The 16794-nt window shown below is 40.3% G+C and overlaps 1 protein-coding gene and 1 long non-coding RNA gene across 5 annotated transcripts in view; one reads left to right on the top strand and one right to left on the bottom strand.

Moving 5' to 3' along the window:
• LOC117555796 overlaps positions 1-16794 on the top strand; it is a 66912-nt gene that overhangs the window by 9939 nt on the left and 40179 nt on the right. The window lies entirely within an intron of this gene.
• On the bottom strand, positions 5813-16253 carry LOC117555774 (single-minded homolog 1-like). 4 transcript variants are annotated; one of them, XM_034230739.1, is made up of 12 exons: positions 16056-16253; positions 14835-15245; positions 13440-13522; positions 13238-13327; positions 12967-13075; positions 12461-12546; positions 11991-12190; positions 11655-11761; positions 11336-11483; positions 8640-8796; positions 8153-8531; positions 5813-7720 (listed from the first exon to the last, which is right to left on the bottom strand). In XM_034230739.1, exons 2-12 carry the CDS (start codon positions 15007-15009, stop codon positions 6978-6980), a joined length of 2277 nt encoding a protein of 758 aa, XP_034086630.1. In that variant the 5' UTR covers positions 15010-15245; positions 16056-16253; the 3' UTR covers positions 5813-6977. The 4 variants fall into 4 exon arrangements, with proteins under 4 accessions (XP_034086630.1, XP_034086645.1, XP_034086637.1 ...); XM_034230754.1 differs by having other exon boundaries at positions 8153-8528; XM_034230746.1 differs by having other exon boundaries at positions 16130-16249.

Here is a 16794-nt window from a genome sequence, read left to right as displayed (position 1 = left end):
CGTGCAGAGCTGGAAAATGTGCAATACTTTAAATAGTGGGTTCAAATAGAAGTATACTCTTTCTTTACTTGTTTGCCTGTCATCATTGGTTACACCTACAAGGGGAAGCCAAACTAAAGCAGTTGTTAAAAGGCATTTTGGAACGTCAGTAAATTAAGGAAAGTAGAAACAGGTGACAAATTACAACAGGACGCAGAATAACCCATGAAACGCAATGAACAGCTATCAACTGATGATAATACGATCATTTGGATTATTGGTGTTTTACAGGGGAAATTATCACCATTATGTTTACGTAGGATTTGATTATTTCTCACTGTTTAGCTTGAAAAATCCATCTGGTGTTGAGCTCTTTGTGAGGAGTGTGTAGTGATGAAGGACTATATTGGTACAGTGTCAGCCACGGCCCCTCCTGCTGCCGCTGCAGGGGAATCTCCTCATTGGCATGCAGGCGGTGACTTGGAGCTGTGGAGCACCGGCACCCTCTCTCCAGGGACTCGCTCCTCGCTCTCGCCTTTCTCCTTCTTTCTCCTTGTCCTTCTCCTGCGTTCTCCCTCTTGCCCCCCTCACGCAGCTGTCACAATATCTGCTCGGTGCGAGTGCTAGAGGGAACGTAGGAGTGGAAGAGCCCGGCTGATGTGCCACTTTAGAAGCAGAAGATTTCAAAACACATCGGCTGAAAGGCCTCTCGTGAGAGGTGTTGAATCAATCTTAAGATTTGTGAACGATTTGTAGCGTGCATGTAGTACGGTTGTCAATGCACGGGGGGATTATTCTTGTAAATCTACAGGAAATCATTTAATAAAGATATATTTCCAGTGGCTAACACATCCCCCTAATGAAATTGTTTAAAATGGATGAACAGATTGTGTGAAATGCAAAGTGTCAGTATCAGAATTCTCTCTGATCTGATCTTGGCAGATTGCGGAGGTGTTTACAGTGAGATAGACTGGGATGCAAACAAACAAACAAACACAAGTCCTTGGCATGAGATGCATGAGAGCATTTCGCAGAGATGTTTGAGGAAACAATGGCAGACTAGAGCCCAGAGAGGGAGAGAGCAAGGAGACATGGATCCTGTGTGGCTCTGTGGATTTGGCAGGAGTGAAAGCAGTGAGAAGAGCTCTGATAGCAGCCAGACTCAAGCTGTGGGCAAATCAAGCATGAAATCAGGAACAAAGGGATTCACAGGATTGGAGGGCATTAGATTCACACCGTCTGAGCCTTGGTAGTGTGTGTGTGTGTGTGTGTGTGTGTGTGTGTGTGTGTGTGTGTGTGTGTGTGTGTGTGTGTGTGTGTGTGTGTGTGTGTGTGTGTGTGTGTGTGTGTGTGTGTGTGTGTGTGTGTGTGTGTGTGTGTGTGTGTGTGTGTGTGTGTGTGTGTGTGTGTGTGTGTGTGTGTGTGTGTGTGTGTGTGTGTTTGACAGGGGGCCCCCAGGATATTGTACTTGTAGTCTTTTTTTAATAGCCTTATTGCTGAAGGATTAGTGCGTTTTTAAATTAACGTGGTTTAGTTACGGTTTAGTGAAAATGATCACGGTCTTCTTGGTATAGTTTTGATTAAAACAATTTAAAAAAAATCCTACTAGAAGAAGTTCCATCCAAATAACACATTTTTGTTTCAAGTTTTGGGCACTTACTGGCCAAAGGTTTTTGTGGTGTTAAACTTCAAGCTTTTGTGTATACTTGGATAACCATGTGGTCCAGTCTATTTGCATAGTTACAACTGATCATACTTTACAAATATCAGACTTTCAGCCACCATTTGTTTTCTTTATTTTAGTGGAAAAAGTTTTCTAGGAAGTAAATTAAATGAATCAAAATATCAAACCTGGTTACTTTGAATTTGTAACTTAAAACTATCAATTAGTATGACGACAGAACATATGTAAATAATTATAATTATAAACCCCTGCCATTGTGTTTACCACTTGAATTAATGTTTTTGTAATGCTACTTAAATGATAAGTCAAGTTATATACTTGCTAGTGATGAATCAACCCTTATAACAAGTGTTGCCTATGTATAGACTAAGCGTGATGTAGCTTATTCCCCTGTGCCGTGGACTTGTTGTCGTCTAAAACGCACACATGAGCAACACAACTCTTGTACTGTTACATTTTCCTTATTATAACAACCTGGGCATTGTAGTTCATTTTAAACCACACTTACAATACAGCATTCTGCTACTGTAAATGCTCACTCGCGCTCCAAATCTGTAGCTGAAGATTCACTGTTTATACTTGTTGTAGTAACATTTATTGAAATATTTGTACCTGTTTTCTTAAATTATCATAGGAACAAATGGGCTCCAGACAGGCTAGGAAAGTCAGAAAGTAGTGTTAGATAGATTGCCATTGTTGTTGTTGGTCTTTTTAATGTGATTTATTAACAACAAAATCAATTCAAAACATCAACAAATACCGAGTGTAAAGACCCTGACAGTAATTAGCAGCACATTTTCAAAGCAGTGCTCCCTACTCAGGTGCTCTGACTCAAAGAAAAAGCTTATTTCCTCTCCACTTCACAGCATGACCTCCGTCTCCCGGCTCAGCCAATCAGATCGACTGGATGACCCCAATATCCTGGTCCAGCCGATCAGAACATCTAAATGTGTTCTGGTGCAGCGAGGTCTGCAGTCGAGGTGTCACTAAACGCCCCGGTTGAATGATTTTCCCAGGTCCTGTGCTTGGTCCACTCGTTTACAGGTGACTCACCGGCAGAAGTGCAGTTTTATTGCTGCATGGGAAATGAGTTAAGTAGCACGGTTTCACACTGTGCAGCTGTGTTTAGAGGCAAGATATAAAGACGCCAAGCTGAAAGAAAAAAGGATTTAAGAGAAGAAGAAGAATTAAGCAATTATAAGATGTCCGTTCTCAGTGAAAGGGGCCATAAGGAACGCACATACAGAAAACATGTTGAAACATTTTCCCCCGCGCTGGTCTGAAGTTGCTTCATAAGGATGACTCTTCACTCAGTGCCAGGTTGAATTATGGAGGCACTAGCGGGGGAACACTTTAATTGATGTATGAATATGCAATTGTTTCTCAATGCTGGGGCCTGAAATCAATCAAGTAGACATTCAGGGACTAGTCTGAGCCTCGCCACCTGCACCCTCGTATTCTGTGGTCGTTTGCAGAGTTAGGATCCATTTCTCCTTCCCTGCAGTTGCGAAACCCTGCTATCTCGCTCCAGCGGTTCTCTACTTTACTTCCACATGGAGCCAATCGCATGACACAGCCGGCATCTTTATCTCCTCTAACTGCTAATGCCTTGTGGTGTAAACAAAGCCGAATCACTCATGCTTTTTATTTGCAGTAGCATAGTAGTTAAATTAACTGCAAATGTCTTAATTTTGCAGCGCTGTGGTTCATTATGAAAGTAAGGAAATGATTAACATAACACATCTGTTTAGCAGTGACATCATAAGATCCTTTGTTTTTTCGTAGATTGATTTGATTTTAGTCCCAACATCTGCTCTTCTTCAGGACATATTTTAATTTACTCAATTGTATTTTAAGATACTGTATGTCCCTCCTTTTAATGTTTAAACTCTGCAAACTGTTTTTTAGTATTTGAAAGTCATTAATTACACAAGTACTATACTTTTATACACATTTGAAGTTCTTCTGCTTTACTCAGCATTTCCATTTAATGAATCATTTCTACTTAAAGAATATTATGTTAATCAAGTCATATGTTTTAATCTAATTTATTTTTCTCAAAGCAAAAGTAACTACTTTGTTTTACAACCTGGCAACACAGACAATATTTTAATTAATGGCTTAACTCATTTGTTTAACATTTTTGAATTATTTATTTATCATTAATAAAACAATAAATCAATGTTACAAAGCCTAAATAAATGGCACCTTAAGGGAGAATGGTACCAATTTAGCATATAAAATATATAATCAAGTTATTAAATAATAGTAATTTTCAATTAGTTTGAAATGTTATCCACCTTGACCACGTCCATCATTTAAATTCTTAAATGCTTAAACATTATTTTATTAATAATCATATAATGCTTATGATACGTTTATGTACGATTTCAGATAATATACTTTCAGTGTCAAATGTAATAGTACTCACTATGCAGCAGTGTTTTAATGCACGACTTTCACTTGAATGAAGTATTTATATATGTTGGTATTGGGTCGGAGTGCTTCTCATACCCCTGCTTTACTTTCTGATCAGTTTTTTTCCAAATCTGTGAGAAAGCTATTTCTCTTTGAGGCTCTATAATTAACAGTTTTTTCAGAAGTATTGAGGTACACAAAGGATTTTGGGTGGAGGGGTGTATGCAAGTGTAAAAAGCCTGGGCAAAGGGCCCAGACTTTGGCTTAATATGTAGCCGACTCTACATGTGAAAGCCTTCAGGGCACTTCAGGCAAAAGCCCCAGTGTTTAAGAAAAGAAAAAAAAACTCTTGTTTTTGAAGCGTCACAGCAAAACACACACAAACACACAACCTTCCTAAAGCTCGCTGTGGAGTGGTGTGTAGTTCTACCTCCAGGACTGACAGCAGCAGTGATATCTGGCAGGCCATCACATGTTCCTGTCAGCGCTGACTGATGGGAGCTCTGTATCCAGCCCGACTGTACCTGGTCCCTCTCAGCTCAGCTCAGGCAGCCAGCCAGGTCAGCTCTCCAGCTACATGTGAATAACTTACATATATTAAAATACATGGCACAGAAATTGCCTCTGAGCAGAGGTCAGAGCGGCTAAACGTGCAAGTTCAACTGCCTCAAACGGCAGGAACGTGCGGCTGCAAGTGCATTTAAAACGTGACAGCTCGGTAGTCACACAAGCAGTTTGCTGTTGTAATGACTTGTATGAGGTGTTTGTAATAGATGTATGTAATGCCCCTTGTTAATAGTCGTTTTTGGGAGCGAGGGGAAAAAAGACGAGGCTTTTAGAATTCTACTTTATTAATTATTGTCAACACATCCCATGGAAAGACCCAAAACAGGAACACATTGGTCCCGCTATTGTCTTTGTATCCAAAGCCTGGTATAGCTTATTTATTTCTCAAAAAAACCACACAAATGGTGCATATCATTGCACTGACCCTGTTCTGTCATTACGATGAGCATGGTTGGTTAGTGTGAGTCTATCCCAAAAAACACTGTACTGCAGTGAATACTCACTAGAGCACCAAGTGTATAAATCCCTAACTAAAATTAGTCAAACAAAATGCAAACCTTACTCCCAGTCAAGTATGTTTGATAAAAACAAGTCTCTAGCAGTTTAAAGAAATTATTTAGCCTTATATTTGTGACCCAGATTTTCATTTGTTTGTCATAGGATTTGTTGACACTAAGAAACATAGGGTATGACATTAGTCGTATCCTCCAAGTCTTTCTGTTTTTACTATATAATTAACAAAGGAAACTAACAAAAAGACATATTTAAAAAATCTGCGTTATAATCATATATCTATATCCTTTTATAGTTTTTAATATAAGCGTTTTATAAATAGCTAGTGTAGGGATGGGCCAAAATAAAACAAACTAAATCACTTAGGATCTATTTGTCTATGTAAATCTATATTTAAATCTCAAAATGAGTTTTTCTGAGGCAGCAGCATTGTGTGTGTGTGTGTGTGTGTGTGTGTGTGTGTGTGTGTGTGTGTGTGTGTGTGTGTGTGTGTGTGTGTGTGTGTGTGTGTGTGTGTGTGTGTGTGTGTGTGTGTGTGTATGTGTGTGTGTGTGTGTGTATGTGTATTCATTCATTTAAGAGTTGTGCAACAAAAATCAAGGGAGACAAAAATGTTTTTGTTTGCAACTGTATTCAGATTTAAGACTTTTTAAAACCAATTAATAAATAATCTTGTCACTTATTTTTCAAAAGTTCATTATGAGATGATATTTACATCATAAATTAAATAAGAAACTAAAGACATTCAACACATTTTTTATAAGTTTGTATCCTTTTCTTTTTTTTAACCCTTCAGGCCACAATGACAAATATAAAAGAATAATCTCTTTGAGAACAATAACGTGGCATTTAATTGAGGGATTTGAGGATTAAAACGCATACTCTTCATAACTGTATGCTAGTAAAGGTGGTAGCAGCTAAGTGAGGTTAAAACAGGAGAAGAATTATACTCTGATATGTAAAACATGTCTTGACATCCCAACATTAACAGGGGAAGTGGAGATTACAAATGCGTTTTTAAATTTTGCGCTTTCTCTTTGCACTCTGGGGGCATTTCACATAAACATTAAAACAGTTTCCAATTGAGCTGTGTATTTCACATTTTTACATTTCAGAAGTATCTATTTATTTCAATTTTCCCACCCTAATTATTTAAATGTAATGTTGGTGTAATCCAACAGCAGATCTAATTTTATCCGGCCAATAAAGATTTGACTTTGATAGAAAAGAATGTCAAATACAAGAAACAGCCCACTGACAAATAAATAGCAGGAAACATTGACATCTTACAATAGTGAAACTCTCGCCTTTCCCATGATGCACGTCTTCTTGTGTCAAACATTATGTTCTGTGCGATGGAGTTTTCAGGTGAAGGGGCAATGGAACAACACGTTTTTTGTACTGCCTTTGTAAATCGTCTCCTGGACAGATTAACTCACATGGCCAATGGTGCGTGAGACGTTTGGAACAGAAATGCTGGCTTGATGTTTAACCAGACTCAAAGCTTGGTTAGCCTTAGCAGGAAGGGGAACTCAATTCACCAATCAAATAACACTATATTCTTATGTAATGGAGCAAACCTCTGTGAAGTATCAGGCCACTTCATCAACACAAGTCCATATCGTCCTTCATACAAAGGCTGACATATTGTGCTGAACGAGCAACCAAGGGCACCTCAACCCAGTGCAGGTAACTCTTATTATTTTTCTTAAATTGTCCAGACATTTCAAGCACCTGTTGTGTTTGCGTGTGCTTTAAGCACCACCTTCCTGAACATCCTCACCTAGAGAACAGGATGTCCCTGCCCCAGATATCATCAGCTCCCGTTGGTAATGATAACTGAGGTGGCCTTGTGTCCCTGCATCTGCTCAGTCTGCATCCTCACATGGGACGCCACATCGTACTGGACTCCTCCACAGGCCAGGCCCGAGTAACTCCGCAGGTTCTCCGGGTCGTACAGGTGCTCCAGGGAGTATCCAGTCAAAGCATAGGCTGCTTGCCTGTCCAGTGGCTGCCTGTCCTGGCCCTGATAGAGCAGCGGGCTCCCCTGGGGCTGCGGAGGGTGGGGGGACATATCCGTCTGCATGTAGTCTTTGGTGAGGCCCAGGCTCGACCTGGGGATCCCATCAGAGCTGGGGCTGCTGAGACGGGACATAGACGCAGGACTGGTTGTGTTTTCGTCATTGTCGTGCGGTCCGAGCACTTTGACACTGTCACGATGATGTAGGCGTTCAGAAGGGGGGTCGATGCTGGGGGCTCCCGGGCCGCGGCACACCACGCTGGGCATGTTCAGCTGGGAGTGGTGTGAGAGTGAGGAGGTGAAGCACGGACTGTGAGCTTTGGCGAGCCCTGAGACGTCCAGTGGCGCCTTGTGTTGCTGCAGGCGGCTCTCTTCTTCTTTGATCATTTGCTGTGTGGCTCGGATCAGGGTCTCCATCTTGCTGGGCTCTCGAGGGTTTGCCCGGAAGTGGTCACCATGGTAGCGCTCACCTGAATCACTGGTGGACCCGCCTCCATCGGGTGAACTCACCACACTGTCTTCATCCCAGTGGCCCCTTCCTGTAAGAAGAATGAAATTAATGAATTACATTGTGTTAATAAGTAATTATGATGTCTTTCTGCGTACACAAAGTGTTTCAAAACTACTTGCATGATCTCTTTCCTATACTTGTTCTCGTATATTTTAAGTACTAGTGGCTAAAACCACATGTTTAATGTGTGAAGTTCTACTTTAGAACTATGGTCTGTTAGACTGTCTTGGCAGAGGCACGGTGGGGGTTGTTTTGTTGTTTGAGGATGTGAAATGTGAAATAACTTGGCTTTCAATTGCAGGCAATTTTGGAACAGATGGTAGCAATCGGCACACTGGCAAGAAACGGCGTAAACAACTTAGCATGTCCCATAATAACATTTGGAAACAGCTACTAGGAGAAGTAAGGCCAGGGCTATTTTCAGGGACAGATGGTTGTGGTCTCAACCCTAACACCTCACCGTGGATGGCTCCATGGTAGGATGTGATTTCGTAGCCATCGCTGTTCGATTTTGGCAGCGAGAGCACAGAGCGAGTGGCATCCCACCACACCTCTCTTCCCGACTGAGGGTTTCCGAGGAAGTAGCGGCCACTCTGGCATCGCGCTCGGTCACAGGTGGAGGAGTGAGGATGCGTTTGGGCATGTGCGATATCGTCCTCTGATAGACCCAGGCCGTAGCACAGGGAGCCGGACTCTGGGTACAGTCGGTAGGCGCAAGATGCCTCCGCAGGCTCACTGGGATCCAGCAGCTGTGGAGATGCAGAGTCCGTCAGCGGGCTTCCGCCCCACTGGCTGTCTGGATCTGACTCCGAACGCTCTGGATTGAAAGCTGAAAACTGCTAAGAGAAAAAAAAACAATGGGTTTTGAGACCTTCTCCCTTTTCAATTGAGCCTGAGCCAAGTTTCCTTTCTGGATTTAGCTCTATGTAAAACATACTGTTAATTACCTGTGGGTAGGGTGACACTCTGGCTTTGGCCTTTGCCTGGGTGAGACGTGACTTGGTGCTCTTCCTGTCTTCACTGTGATTGTCAGCGTATGGGAAGGCTGGCTTGGTGGGGCTCATTTGGTCCAAAGACAGCTGCATTCCTTTATACTCAGTATCCCTTTTGACACAAACAAAATATACGTTTGGGATACAATTAAAAAGCAGAACCCATATTTATCAAGGTTGTGACTTTTTAGCAATGGTTCCTGCTCAAGGAATCTCGGGTCAGTCAACCACTATGGTTGGGTCAGAAATATCTCAACAACTATGTGAAGGATTGGCATCGAATTTAGTGAAAACAATCATGATCCTGCTAAGAACTGCTAACAGAGCACTTATATACTAATAAAGGACTGGCTTATCTATAGCCAGTTGAGTAGCACTTGAAATGTTTGGCTCTATGAAACCTGATGTACTTATATGATTCTGTTTTCTTCAAGTTTGTGTCTTCCTGGTCGAATGTACTTATTGTAAGTCGCTTTGGATAAAAGCGTCAGCTAAATGCAATGTAATGTAATGTAATGATCCCCCTCTTTATAAATTGTAATACCTTTTTGATACCCTGACTTTTTATTTAGAGTCTGAGCATCTTCCTTATCTCTACTTTGTGTTTAGTACTAATATGCAAATGTCATCATGCTAATATACTAAACTAAGATCGTAAACTGGTCGATTGTTGAGTAACTTGATCACAGACACTTTGAATGTTGTTGAGGAAGGCATACTTTTATCTTTTTACCTTTCCCTCCATTTCTCCTTGATCATATTGCAAACCTTAAGGCTAGAGGTTTTCCATATATTAAGTGCACCGCCTTTCTTTCTTTTACAGTTTCTGTGGCAGTGTTGCACCAAGTGACATAATCAGTAATACGATGCAGACGTCTTGGTCAATATTGAACGTAGATAAGTACACAGACTTATTTTACAAACACACATTGTATACCCCGAGTGATGTGAAGACTATGAGAAGTATAAACAACATTCAAGATAAATTCAACCCTCCCACTTCTGAAGAAAATAACAGATTCTATGAACAAAGTTAATCATTATTTTGTACCATACAACCATTGACAGAAGCAGAGTAGAAGACAGTGTTAGTAAATGGGCACACGCTCTGCACTGGACCTGGAAACATACTATATAAAACATTGCATAATGTAGTTTTTTTTTGTATATGTGCATGCAACTTCTATACCATTTCTGACATTTTAACCCACTGTACTGTGGCTGAACTCAAGTGTTGCTGTCGAGGGAGTGAAAAGGCTCCTGTGTCAAGTGTTCAGCAAACATGAGCCTATTCTTAACTTATCACATCAACAGTATGTAATAGCAGCTGCCTGGCATTTTAAACCCTGTGGCCCATCCCTGACCCTGCACAGCCAGCCTCTTTAATATGACTCTAAATATGACCCATTCTTTATGTACAACACCTTGGGGGAAAGGCTGTGTTTGGATAGCCAGTACACAGTGTGGGTGTTATTTGCTCATGCAGGTATAGTTGCGGTGGCTGGTTCTGCATCCTATCTGTGCCCTGGATGACTTATGTCTGAGCCAATAATGTTGGGCCTTTGTGCAAACTCAGCTGTGTTAGCCGAATTCCACCTCAGGGTCAATGTCAGAGCACCTCATGTCTGAAATACGCCAGCAGCCAACCTCCAAACATGATTTATTAATGGGTTCTTGTTGGGTTAAAATGCTGTCGGGGCAAGGTGATTGAAATGCTGTTTTTTTTTTTTAAATATAGGAGTTCTTTTTATGCTGCACGTGAGCTTTTGGATACTTCCTTCTTTGAGCTAATTATTCAATTGGAAATTCACTGTCATTTTAATATAGTTACTTGTTTTCTCCTGGCTGCATTGGAGAAATCAATACTTAGAGTGCAGCCATATGCATGCACACACGCACAGAGACTCACACAAACACCCATATACACACACGCACGCACACACCCGGTAAATCCACATATGGAACAACCACACTTAACAAGGAAAATCCAACATGTGCTACAGCTATGAGATAGCTATTGATTCTTAGTTCACCGTTTGATTGATTTTGCTTTCCTTAGACTGCAGATCGATGGTGACAGTAGAGGTTTTTTGATGGGGTTGAACCCTGATATTTGTCTTGTTGTCTCAAAGGGCCTTAGTGTGCTTCTTGCTCTCATAACACACAACTGGCTGAGCCCTACAGCCACAGTATTTGGCGGATTTATACAGAGAGGCTACAGAGGGATAAACACAAGGATTTCTCCAAGAGACAAAGATCCATCCTATCATAGAGTGAGCTTCAAGCGTGGATCACAAGAGCGTATGATATGATTTTACTTAATCTAGTTAAATAATCAATGCTCCTCCCTCTGCAAATACCATTAAATATGCAGCTGCTTTTAGCCCGGCATAGCCCCTTAAACCTTGTGTCACTATGTTTACGTAGCTGTGATTTTAGGGATTTCAGTCTAAATTGTGATGAATGTTACAATTTGATATCTGCATTTTACATGATTGCAAATGTAAGATTCAGAGAGATATCACGAGATATACCTTTTCACACGTCTCAAGAAAGTGTAAGAAATATATATGTTTTTCTTAAATCAATCTTAACAGTTGCTCTTTTAAGGAAAGTTTGATTTTAGATTTGGAATATTAAATGAGACTTACGTGAGGACGTAGTTAACGCTGACGATACAGTGGGGTCTTGAGGATCGGCTGTTGTGGACGATTGTGGCGTAACTCTGGACCCACACCCAGCCGCCGTGCTTGGCCAGGAAACGATAATACTTCGTGGTGACTTGGCCTTTTACCAGCACTGAAGGAGATAAAAGAATCAGACAGAAGACAGAGATGTATGTACTTAACAACGTGCGTGAGTGATTGTCTGCACATGGTGCCTGCAGCAGGTTGCCTGAGCAGTTACTTTTACAAGAGAAGGTCAGCCAGCCTGTTGTAAAGCATAATGTAGGGCAGGATTGTAACTCACATAGGTGGTGTGCACAGCGGAGGTGGAAGATGTCACAGCCGTGGACGTGATGGTACAACGTTTTCTCTATCAGGTCCTGGGGCTCATAACCTGTCAGCTCTGCCACCCTGGAGAGAAATTAACCAGTTGTTTTTAAAATATGCAGGGATTGATCTCGGCTTGTTCTGTTTCACTTCACGTGTTATTACAGGCAAACATTTGAGTTTACTAGAGAACCAATGTAACTCTCCTAAAATAAAAAATGTAAATGCTAGTACTCAAATCAAGAACATTGGTTTAGAAAGAGACCTTTAAAGAAACACTGTCATATAAAGGACATTGACTTGTGTACAGTACCTGGAGTCCAGGAAGATGAGCTTCATGTCTAAACTGGCTCTGAACATAAACATGTTGCTGTGCAGTTTGATCTCCGTTACAGCGCTCGGCGGCAGGGAGTGACCCACAGCTACCAGGCCCACGTTCTGGTAGCAGCCCTCAAAAGGGGACATGTCCAAACTGTACTGCCGGATCTTCAGGTAGCCACTGCAGTGAATCACCTGTGGAGCAGATAGACAAAAAGGTAAATGTATAAGAAAACCTTTCAAAGCCCCCTTTTTACAGTGTAGTTATTATATAGCATGATTAACACTGCTGCTCAACACAAATATGGGATTTTTTTTAAAAATACAATATTAAAGGAAATTAAAAATCATTCATTTTTAGTCACATTTTTTTACATATATTTTTTTAATGTAATACTTAACTGCAATTCATAATTTTGTGTATTTTTTAATATCACAAGCCAGTGACAAAGCTTAATTGCCTACCTTGTATCCACCACTGGTGAGGCCTGCGTTTCTTTTTGCCAGCACACATTTCATCCGCAAAAAAAACGATCTCTCCGCTTCATATTCTAAAGGAAATAAACATGTTTAGCTCGGAAATTACAAAATAAGGGTCAGCTCAGGAAATCTCATAGGAATACAGATACGATGTGTATTTAAAAAACGAAGTCCCTCTATACCACTAAAGAGGCTCTGCATTTGAATAATATGCTATACAAAAACACATGCATTATGTGTTACGTACAAAAATAAATAGATGCATTGAAAGAAATAAAGTGATTTTACTTTTGAAAAACGCCTCCTGCAGGAATACTAAAACGCATTTCCATACGATGCAAGAGACGCACATTGCACATTTGCATTTGTGTTACATTGTTGTAATACGCATTTGTTATCAGCATATGCTCGTACTAGACACCGTAAATTGTAATTGAATTGCAAATAGACGACATGCGTTTGGGAAGCTTAAGAGAGGAAATGTATTTTACCTTGGACGAAATGTGAGTGATATGGCTGATGTGGCGTCAGCACGGCTGTCATCTCGTCGTGGTCGGCAGGATGGACATATTCATAAATACTGTTCCCAGTCAACTCTACCTGTTGAGAGTAACTCATGTAATTAACAGGTAAACACTAGGCGGTCTTTTTTTATTCAACGCGATGTCTCCGTTTTTAAATTAAAGTAGCTGTAGAGGCTGTAATCATAGAAATGCAAAAGAAAAATATGATAGATAAATAAATCTGATCGTACAAACGGACCTGAGAGAGTCCTAAATGGACCGACGCTGTCTCTGAAATGTACATTATTTTCCCATCTGGAGCCACAACAAAGATAAATCCGTCCAGCGTCTGAAAAAAACAATAGGCCACAATTACCTTTTTATTATTATTTTTGCATGACCATATCAGTCTCTCGCCATTATAAACAGCACGTTACGCTGGTAATTATAGCCTCACATACCTGCAGTAAGTGAGCTCCCAGCTCTCGTCCAATATTGTCCGCAGATCTTGTTCGACTTGTGTGACCCCAAGCCTCCCCCAAACCTGGAGAGTCAAATAACGGTTTTTAGCTTCTAAATGTGTCATTATAATGAAATGGAACATTTGTTTTTATTCAGATAATTACAAAATAATTATTTTGTTATTGGTTATCACAACTACAGAAGCGTGTCTAAAACGGTGTATTTAGTGTAAAAGCATTTACAGTGTAAATGTGTCTTTCACATGTTGTGCAGACATGAACCTCGATAATCTGTTGATGTTTACAAGGTCGATGTGTCTCATTATAATAATTTATAATTCGTCAGTATTCAGGATTATTACTGTTGTATTAGTATAATCAAAACAAATGATAAATTAAATGTAATGCCTGCCTGAATTGAATTCAACCACAAATCTGACCAACCGTTAGATTTTATTTTATCCAATAAATGCCCCAGTGATGGCCGTTATTTCCAGTTTAAGTAGATAATGCAAACTGTTTCTTATTGAAATTCATTCAGTTTTACGAGAAATCTCACGGAGCTCAGATATCGTCAATAAATTCGGTGCTGCTGTGTATTGGAAATGGAAAACGGTCTCCACTGTAGTTTAAAACAAACCCCGAAAAAAACGATAGGTTTTTAGTAGCTTTTTAGTGTCTTATTTTAATCTGCCATATGTATACATGCTACTTTCGGTTTATATATGATGATACCAAAATATGAATGTGTGTTAAATGGCGGCAGAAACGGTGGCTTCTGATTAGATATAGGCCTATGGGAGATCATTAGTGATTTTTCTTATACAAGAGAGGCTGTGTAATATTGTGTGTGTGCCTCCTGCTTACATGGCTTTAGGTGATTAGGAGCCATGCAGCTTTTTTGTTAAATAATTGGTACATCTTGTTCTCAGTCACGCAGTCAGAGGAGCCTGCAGAGTGCTGTATAAAAGATGGTGGCAGACCGTCTCATTGAGACACACTGAATAAAAAACGATCATAATCCATGTGTAAAGACTCCCTGCAGATCACTATAATGTTTCTTAATAATTCTTTATGGCTTAAAGTAGGTAGGCCTATGTTAGCGTGTGCATAGGTAAATGTATCCTATTCATTTTTTATTTGTTTATTTTAATAATATATAGGCTACTGCATTGTTAATGATGACTATGGAAATTCTGACATTTTTTAGAATTATAGTATTTTATTTACACTACTTTATTTAGAGTACGCCTCAACTAAAATATTTGCATGATGTGTAGGCCTACATTATAATACTAGTCGTTCATTGCTGATTTTATATTAAATAGCGTATGGTTTTATTTCCGTATGGACCATAATTCTTCTTATCATTTTCTTTGATTTCGCTTCGCTCACCCTGAGGAAAAACAATTCTCATCTTCAGGTAACTCGTCGTCAGTCTTATGATGGAAGCTTTGTCCAGCTGAGAGGTGATGGCCGACGGTAAAGGCAACATTTTAGCCAGTTCGTAAAATTCACTGTTCTCCTTTTCCCGTCTAGTCCTTGCGGCCGTTTTAGATTTCTCCTTCATTTCGGCGCCTTTTCACGGTATCCTTCCTTATCTGAGTCGGTGGTCATTCAAATCAGTAGCTTCACTGATTCCTCGTCGCTTTGATCCTTTTCATTGCAGAATTGTGTCAGATAAAAGAAAGCCGGAGTTTTTATATAAACTGATGAATCCAAAAATAATGTGTGGGTATCCACGGTACTCCTGGTTCAACTGGTTGTAGTTCAAGCTCCACGGTGCTGTGAGATCTCATCCATGACCTGCAAAACACAAACAGGAAGAAAAGAATATTGCTATATCCTCCATTGCATGTTGATCTTCTGAGGCCCACGTCACCACGTGTACACTTGCACTGGCCATGATGTAAGTGTCTCTGTTATTTTATTGTGAGCCTGATGCAGGCCTGCACATCAGATTGAGCTGACTCTGAATAACAGCGTTACAGATGAATTCACACATCAATCATTCATCAAAACAAAATCTGATTTGTGATGATTATTGAAGAATAGTATCACATGGCTTTAAGAAGGTGCATCACCACCAAACGCAGCAATTACATAAATACAACAATGTAATAATAAAAATTACAGCAAAAAAACATCATTGCAAAATTGAGACAATAAACTAAAACAATCCTGCATATAATACATTAAATTGTGATTGAATAAGGTATAAATAAATATTAAAACAACTTTTTAAAATCTTTTTTTTGTCAAAAACACGTCTTAAAAATGGTTGAAGGGCACACTCAAACGTGTCCAACTCAAGTTATTTTAATCACAAAGCCTGCCTTTAATTTGTCTCAAGTAATACCTAAAAAAATAAGGTAAAATCAGCATTTTTATGTTTCTTCAGCAATGCTAAGACAATCCATCATAGCTGAATACTGCAGCAGTGTCGAGGAAATGTTGCACAGTTCCTGGAACGTGTAGCTGCCTTGGGAAAAATAACAGTGACATAATTACTCCTCACCTCGATTTTTTTCACTTGTTTTAAGAAAATAACACTTTTTTTACATCCAATAAAGGTTGACAGACTTGTTGAGAGAGAGATATTTTCAGTATTCCTACCTGCGCTGAGTAACACTATATTTTCCTACATCTGGATCGATGTGGCCTTAGAGGCAGCCTGCTGGGAATTTCACCTGTCCTGAACCGGGTTCACCAGTCGTCCCAGTTAAGTTTGGTCTCAGCTCCTCCTGGATTTCCACCTGGAAAGGCGAACGGGCCGTGCGCTGCATACACCTCTCCAAATTACAAGGACGCGCAACGAGTGGCATTCGTGCTCAACAAGCCTCCTCTATCCTCAACTATCTCAATGTCCCTCTCTGGAGCTGCTCGGGACCCGCCCACCGTGTGCCCACCTCGCTCTCATTGGACGAAAGCGCTGAAAGTCAGTTCGTGATTGGACCCTTACCGTGGGCGTCACCTTGGTACGGCAAGGTATGCGCGGCACTTGTCAGTGCCCGAACTGAGTTTAGATGTGATCTTGTTGTGTTTTTGTCATTAGCGTGGAGATCATGGATCAAGCAGAAATAAATAGATAAATCCGCATAAAATAGCACAGCAAGGGAATGTTTGGCAGGTAATGGACTCACTAAAGGCAGCACAGACATTTAGCGGCGATTATTGGAGGGGAAATATCCAGAATAAACCTAAATAACCTAAACCATAAATCCTTTTATGATAGAGAAATAAAGCATCATTTCTCAATTAAATGTATTTCAAATTGGGCAATTCGTTTTCTTGTATTTAATATCACGTGTTTACCTAAATAGAAATTATTCTGAGTGCTATAATTTGTAATCAG

The sequence above is a fragment of the Gymnodraco acuticeps genome, unplaced genomic scaffold, assembly GCF_902827175.1.
Source record: "Gymnodraco acuticeps unplaced genomic scaffold, fGymAcu1.1, whole genome shotgun sequence".
Classification (NCBI taxonomy): domain Eukaryota; kingdom Metazoa; phylum Chordata; class Actinopteri; order Perciformes; family Bathydraconidae; genus Gymnodraco; species Gymnodraco acuticeps.
The sequence above is the reverse complement of the archived record's forward strand: the minus strand, read 5'-3'. Positions and strand labels throughout refer to the sequence as shown.

Excerpts from the sequence above, each read along its gene's own strand:
- LOC117555774 (XM_034230739.1), bottom strand. The coding sequence starts at position 15,009 with ATGAAGGAGAAATCTAAAACGGCCGCAAGGACTAGACGGGAAAAGGAG. Across the intron at positions 12,547-12,966 it reads TCACTCACATTTCGTCCAAG|AATATGAAGCGGAGAGATCG; the intron begins GTAAAATACATT and ends TATTTCCTTTAG. Across the intron at positions 7,721-8,152 it reads CTACCATGGAGCCATCCACG|GAAGGGGCCACTGGGATGAA; the intron begins GTGAGGTGTTAG and ends TTCTTCTTACAG.